General features: G+C 43.1%; 1 protein-coding gene across 1 annotated transcript; it reads right to left on the bottom strand.

Moving 5' to 3' along the window:
• Window positions 1–1,329: 1,329 nt before the first annotated feature.
• On the bottom strand, window positions 1,330–5,795 carry prdm13 (PR domain containing 13; the record flags this gene model as incomplete). Its single annotated transcript, XM_024266985.2, is given in 3 exon segments — window positions 1,330–3,746; window positions 5,461–5,581; window positions 5,664–5,795. Coding segments are annotated over 3 exon segments (1,746 nt in total), but the record flags the coding sequence as incomplete, so codon positions are not given.
• Window positions 5,796–6,724: the final 929 nt, after the last annotated feature.

Here is a 6,724-nt window from a genome sequence, read left to right as displayed (position 1 = left end):
GATGTCTGACTCCCATCTCCAGGCCTGTGACTGCGCTGTCTGTCACACTCTCTGCAGGCACGACAAGTCACACTTCTGAAATAACCCCAAGTAAGGCTGCAGTCTGCTCTGATTAAGAGCAGGTTTGACCTCTGGATTGAATGACCAGACAGTAATCTGCAACAAAAAAGAAAGTGGCTCACCGACCAATCCCACAGCATCACTAGCTCCTTGGAAAGGTTATACGCCAAGAAGATGAAAATTCTTTGGTGAGCTCCGATATTTGAAGGAAATTTTCCAACTCGGTCAAAAGAAAGTATAAAAATCTGTTTTTTCCCTACTTTTTCACCACTAAGATTTGACCAATCCTTTTGCAGTTAAATATTTTTTTTCAGTTTTTGCCTAGCCATTTCCTAATCAGTGAGAGTTTTTTTTTTGTGCTTAAAATTAAAAAAAATATATTAACTTATGATTGTTATTAATTTATAAATTCTTTTTTAAAACATATTTAAATAACTTTAGCTATTCATAGTAAATTTACAGTGTTGCAATCATCTTAACTTTATAATTTCTTTTTAAAAAAAAACACCAAAATGATGCTTAAATAAAATAACCCTCAATCGGCAATACACTGATGAGCAATAATTCACATTTCATTGAAAAATAAAGAATTTATGAAGATGTGGCCTCGTTCGTTCCATGTTTGCAGGACATCAAACGAAGACATTCAGAGCAACTTAAAATGAAATAGTCCCGCGCGTGTCCATGCGCAGAATGACCAGCATTTGAACCTTTCCTTACGCATTACTTCAAAGAAGACGACAGATGGGAAGAAAGAAAAGAAAAGGACGCATTCGCTTTACTGTCCTGCAGGGTAACCATGCACATCTCACCGGAGACAGCTAATTATGAAGGACAGCAGGTCCCGTCCATATGATCCAGTTGTGCGCGAAAACGGAAAAATGTGAATTTTGTCTAAATTTAGACTTAAACGGAAGAAAGTGCGTGTACAATTAATGTGGTTAATTAATATTTCACATGTTTTTGCTTCTTTGCATGTAGTGACAGAACCACAAACCACAATCTAAAGGAACTGACTGCAGAGGTTCTGAAAATTCTTGAAGTGTGAAAAAAATCCGTGCGCAAAATTCCAAATTTAATGCGCAGCACTTTAGCAGGAAAAAGTAAGCGACAAAACCATGCGCGCGTTAGTGCGCAGCAGTAGCTCTACTAACAATAATTTTATTTTGCTTAACCTTTTCAAATTTCACATGTAAAACTGCTGATAATTTCTTGTTGCATTAAAAAAATTCTGTATTGAAATAACATTTGACAAAAAATAAAAGTCTCACAATTTTTTTCGAGTTTTAAATTAAATTTATTCAAAAACCAACCACTTAATTGACAGAAGTAAAACATTTTCCTCTCAGACAACATCAGCACACATGTACAACAATTCTCCACCGAAATGTGAAATATTACTTTACAGCTTCTATACAAATTCTATAACTGCTATCAATACTTTTTTTTTCTCTGGTAATAAATCCATAAATAAACTGGAAGCTGTTCGGCTGATTCCGCCTCGACAACAAAGTGCAACTTTAAGTGTTTTATTCTGGGACAAAAAAAATTGATAACAATAATTTATTTTCTTGCAGCTGCTTAGTGGAGATGATTTTAAAGTGCAACTGACAGTCTCAAAGGGACAAAAAAGAAACATTTAAGAAAGGGTGATGCTCATTCAGGAGACTCAGACTGAGGTAAAGTCGTTTTTTCTCTTCCGTTTGGATCAGTCAATTCTGCTTTTTACAAACGTCAGGTGGACACAAATAAAAACGTGTTACTTTTTTACTCTGCAAACAAGACTTCAAATCGTGACAGCTTTTGTTGTTTTTGTTGTTGCGATGGGAAAACTGTCAGTAGCTGATTATTGTTCTTGTTTTGTTTGCAGCAAAATTCACTTTTTTGTGCGTCGATGAGGAACCCGTTTGTGTCTGTATAAACAGTTGGAAGATGATTGTGGTGTTTTTTTTATAATAAACACAAATGTCTACAGAACAGCTTTTCATCATAAAATGGCAAGAAACGACATCTGCGGATAAATTCAGTTTTTTTCTAAATGTATCCCTTTTACTCCATAAAAACCAAATCTGAAAACAGTTTTGTTTGATTTAACAGACAACTTTGGGTGAATGAGCGACTTTAAAACAGCGTTCAGTCCTGCGCTCTGCAAACACTGGTCTCTGAAGAGTCTCTGGTCCGTGCGTAAACATGTCAGTCGTTGATTTTACTGGACTCCTGGTCGCTCTGGTCGTCCGTGAAGCAGACGTCCACGTCACTGTCGTTGTCGCTCTTCTGCTCTGCGTCCTCGAACAGGCCTCCGCCCGGTTTGTCTTCTAGCTTCTTGACAGTCTGACCCGGATGCCTGGACTTGACGTGCCTCTCCAGGTCCCTTCTGCGCACCAGCACCTTCCCGCAGAAGTCGCACCTGTACGGCGTGTTTCCCTCCGCATGCAGCCGGATGTGTTTGTTTAGGTTGCTCGGGTCACCAAAAGGCCTGAAGCAAACTTTGCATTTGAGCGGCTTGTAGCCGGTGTGAGTCCTCATGTGGATTTTCAGGCCGTATTTCCGGGAGTACAGCTTTCCGCAGTACAGACACAGGTGTCCCTTTTTGGGTTTACCTGACGCGCCGCTGCTGGCGCTCCCCGCTGGCAGGGAGTCGAGCCGCGTGCGGTTCTTCTCTGCCGCGATCTCGGACAGCTGCTGCGTGTGCATGGCGATCTCCCGGTCAATGTTCGTGATGGAACCCAGATCTTGGCTCAGGGAGGGCGCGCCAAAGTAGGACATGGACTCTTGGTACTTCAGGAGGTTGCTGAAGTGGAATTTCAGCGGGTAGTAGGGCGAGCTGTACAGAAGCTCTCCGTTGTAGACGGTGAACGGCATCAGCGGGATGTTGCAGTCTCCCCCGTACGTTTTGACCCCGTCGAAGGGAGGCAGAGAGAACCTCTCGAAATGAAGCCCGGGGGTCATCTGTGGGTAGCGGGAGGGGGACAGGCCTGGGTGTATTCGGCTGTCCACGTGTTTAAAAGCTGAGCCTTCTTCCAGGTGGGGCAGCAACGGGAAACCCCTGATGGCGTTTGCGCACGGAACCATCTGAGAAGCCGAGTCCACAATTGCAGGTGCGCACTTTGGAGGGTGGCTCCCTCCCCCGTTCAGGCCTTCGCCCAGGTTGCGGATTGGCTTGGTGCTTCCTAAGAGTTTGCTGAATCCGAGGCCGCCCAGCTTCCCGTTGGCCTCCTCTCTCGAAGTCTCCGAACCCGAGGCTTTAGAAACTCCGGTCGGCTTGAAGGCGGAGCGCACGCCCGGATGGAAGCCCATGCCGCCCAACACCGAGGACGTGGCGCCAAGGCTAAGGAGGGGACCCTGGGTTCTCGCTGACGCCACGCTCATGTCGAGGGCTCTGTCCTGCTCCTCGGAGCTGCTTTTCCTCGAGAGTCCCGTTTTGTTCAAAAAGGGCGAGGAAGACACCACCCGCCTCCCAGAGTCTGAGATGGAGGAGTTGTTGTGCGCGCTCCTCGGAGAGGTGGAAGCGCTGGGAATGTCTCCGGATTTCGGTGACCGGCTGAAGTTCTCCGTGCCTCTGACCAAGTCGCTGCTCACGAAGCCTCTCCCGTTGCTCAGAGCGCAGTGGAAGTGGACGTGGGCCTTGAGCGTGTTGGGGTATTTGAAGATTCTCCAGCAGTACCAGCAGATGTAGCGCTCCTCTCCTGCAGAGACAACAAGGCAGCAACAAATAAGAACATTTGAACCATAAAAACACACAGACATTGTCTCATTTTGATAAGTTTTGTGGGAAACACCAGCTTTACCACGCGTGTAAAAAGTAAAGTCATGCGTAAAAACTCAAGTAACTCCAAAAAACACAACATTAAATTTAGGGTATTCACACAAGCAGCAAAAAATACAAATTTATTTTGTCTTTTCCTATTTGTTCTCTCTTTTTAATGATCCAAAGATCTTTCACGAGCTTACAGTCATTCATAATAGTTAAAATTCAAGATCTGGTGCCAAATGGTAATAGACACAAGAGGGCATCTAAATGACCCCCAGTTGAGTACTCCGAGGATAATATAGATGTAATGATTCTGTAATCCTCATAAGGGCCATTGTTTATGATCACCATCAAAAGGGCAAACGCCCCTGTCCAATCTGGCACTCCAAAGCCGATGCGGCCCTTTCCCTCTCTGCGCGTTTTCCCGTGGAAGTGACAGCAGCTGTTGCTTGAAATCGCAAGTCCTCAGAAACAATGGCGCGGGCCCATCTGTTGACGCCTCATAATGGGAGGGAGCGTATGTCCAGGAGCGCACGCGGTGCGTTGGGCCGGAGAATCGGGGCAATATACTCCCCACATAAAAGTTAGCATTCATTAGGCCACAATACCTTAACGCACCCACCTAATTTACCGTGAAGCACTTGTTTTTGAATAATTTGCCTTTGAAAGCATGAATATTAATGGCGCAATGACGACCTCCTCCTCCTCATCATCATCTTCTTTTTCCAGGCCTGTCGAGTTTTATTTTTAATTGCTTTTTTGTTCTGTTTCAAGCACATTTTTTTTCCACAGATATCATATCAAAACATTTTAAATCAATTTGAGCGGCAGTAGCTGCTCGAAATAACACCTATAATTCAAATGAGTGCGTCTATCCAGGAAATCTCTAATATCTGAAAAGATAATCCCCTGTTTGGTGGGATTAGTCTCTGTTGATCTGCTGTTTTTCCCGGATTAGAAAATAATCCCCAAGCGCAAACGCTGAACTCTCCTCACTCACCCAAACAAATTGATTAAAAGTCAAAACTGAAACAAACTCTTTATCAGATCAGATTTATTAACTGCTTTCAAAAGTAAGATTTAGTCATGGTTCTTATTTGTTTCCACATAAATATTGTCGATTTTGTTGCTCAAACATTTTTCAGAACGCCCGATCTGATTTTCTTCCACAAAAAAACATTCATTTTAACAAAGAAATTTTAATTTTAAGCTCTTGTTTCGGAGCAAATAAAATATTTTAACGAAATAATAAATTAAAATTATCCAATTTTTATTGACCCAAACGCAGCGCAGTCCTGAGTGAACGCCTAAATGTTTTTTTAAGTGACTAAATCATTAGGTTGGCTGGCTGCTGAAGGGCTTCCGATTGATTCCTGAGCAATAAAACAGAGGCGTTTACGTCTGCAGCAGCTATGGTCATTCAACACGTCAATGTGTCAGACACGTCCGGGAAGCTGCGGGGCTGCGCAAAGTTTGCGTAAAAACGGGCATTTTTGGATAAATACAAAAAAATTGTATTATTATTATTATTATTATTATTATTATTATTATTATTATTATTATTATTATTATTATTATTATACGACCACAATCACAAGTAAATCGAAATCAAACATGTTTCCTTATTTAACTCAAAAACTTTCCTCTACCTTTCTCGTCGTGCGTGGGAGTTGCCGTCACGGGAATGTCATACCACTGCGCCAAAGCGTTGGAATACCAAACCAGGAGCTCCTCACCAGCGGGGATTTCCCTCAGAACCCGGTAGAAAATCTCCATAAAAAAGGGGGAACATGTTCAGTTAGAAAAGAAAAAAATAGAAAAGTAAAGAAAAAGAAATAGAATAAAAATTCACCTGTCCGCCAGGTAAGTCCGTCACGGCCTCGAGGTTTTGCTCTTGACTGTTCCTGGCGGCGCGGATGAATCCGATCCAGTCTGGCACGGCGCACCCAGATTCATCCACAAACTCCCCACGCACCAACCGGATCTGGAGCAAAGCAGTGAAGTTCAGAATTCTAAAATCCGTTTAACCAGAAAAAAATCTATGCATAAAAAATGAAACAAAATCGCGTGTATTTATTATCTAATTCATTCATTTTTTGCATAATATTTTATATTGTATTTTAAGTATTTTTAATATGAGCGCCGCAAATCACCTGTGCGCGTTCGCAGCCCAAAGCGCTCCTAATGCGTCTTTATCCGCTCTGCTGATAATTTCCTAAAGAGACCGCCACGCGGGCCTAATTGAGTTGATATGGGAAATGAATTTGAGGAGTGTCAGAGCATTTCTAAACTGTTAGGGAACATTAAAGATGGGAGCGTGACATTTGACACAGAGATTGCACCTGATGATCGGCCCGTTTCCTGGGGCCACGCATTTAGACGCATCAATCACAGCCGCTGACAGCCTCCACAATCACAGGCTGCACTTACAGATGCGGTTATGCGGCTGCCTATTCATCAAAATTGCTATTTATAAAATATAATATTATTAAATTTAACCTACATTTTCCAAGAAAATGAACTTTTACGCACTGATTTGCAGTCATTTGAGACGGATTCTGGTTTATTTTGAGCACTTTTCCTGCTTCTCCTATTTGTATCCGTTTGTCCTCCCCCCTGGCTGAGGCTCCGACCCCCAGTGGCATCTTTCTGTGGCCGGATTGGATTAACCATAAACGGCTCATCGGAATAACAGGCCCGCCAGGCAGTGAAATGTGAGGCCGGGCGGTGCTGCGCTCCCGCGCCGCCTATTAGTCCGGATAAGTAGGAGCACAGACTGACAACTCGGCCCCTGATGGAGCTCAATTATTTCTAACCTGACAGGCCAAACCAATTAACAACTTTCGGCCCAACACAGTTTGACACGTCAGCCTTTGAGAAAAAAAGACGCTTATTTAAATTATTTGGATTTTT

Source organism: Oryzias melastigma, linkage group LG16 (genome assembly GCF_002922805.2).
Source record: "Oryzias melastigma strain HK-1 linkage group LG16, ASM292280v2, whole genome shotgun sequence".
In the NCBI taxonomy this organism is placed as follows: domain Eukaryota; kingdom Metazoa; phylum Chordata; class Actinopteri; order Beloniformes; family Adrianichthyidae; genus Oryzias; species Oryzias melastigma.
This window is presented reverse-complemented; position numbering and strand designations above follow the sequence as displayed.